This window comes from Carlito syrichta, unplaced genomic scaffold (assembly GCF_000164805.1).
Source record: "Carlito syrichta isolate Samal-C Ts95f unplaced genomic scaffold, Tarsius_syrichta-2.0.1 Scaffold158688, whole genome shotgun sequence".
In the NCBI taxonomy this organism is placed as follows: domain Eukaryota; kingdom Metazoa; phylum Chordata; class Mammalia; order Primates; family Tarsiidae; genus Carlito; species Carlito syrichta.
In genome coordinates this window covers 1-360 of record NW_007102784.1, presented here as the reverse complement: position 1 = coordinate 360, position 360 = coordinate 1, and the positions used below count along the sequence as shown (strand labels likewise).

General features: G+C 71.7%; 1 protein-coding gene across 1 annotated transcript; it reads right to left on the bottom strand.

Moving 5' to 3' along the window:
• Window positions 1–4: 4 nt before the first annotated feature.
• On the bottom strand, window positions 5–352 carry LOC103252439 (RING finger protein 113A-like; the record flags this gene model as incomplete). The annotated part of the gene is made up of 1 exon (XM_008051065.1): window positions 5–352. A coding segment is annotated over one exon (348 nt), but the record flags the coding sequence as incomplete, so codon positions are not given.
• Window positions 353–360: the final 8 nt, after the last annotated feature.

Below are 360 nucleotides of genomic sequence, written 5' to 3'. Positions count from 1 at the left end.
TGCAGAGGTCGGGCTGGTAGTCCCAGCGGACGGTGGCGCGCAGGTGCCCGGGCGCGCGGAGGGGGCCCTTCCTCGCCGCCCCGAAGGAGGCGCCGCCCCGAGACGCGTCCCTGGGCGTCAGGTACCTCTGGTAGTTGTTGCTCCCGCGGTAGATCCCGTCGTCGTCCTTGCCCCTCCGCTCCTCGCGGACCTTCCGGCTGCGCTCCGAGATGGCTTGCGCGTCCCGCTCCTTCTCTGTGTCCAGCTCGTAGGCGGCCGTCGCCCCCATGTCCTCAGGCCCCGCGGGTCTGGGCGAGCGGGTGGACTTGTAAACCACACCCAGACCTTCGGGCTCATCCTCCTCGCCGCCCAAGCCGCCCT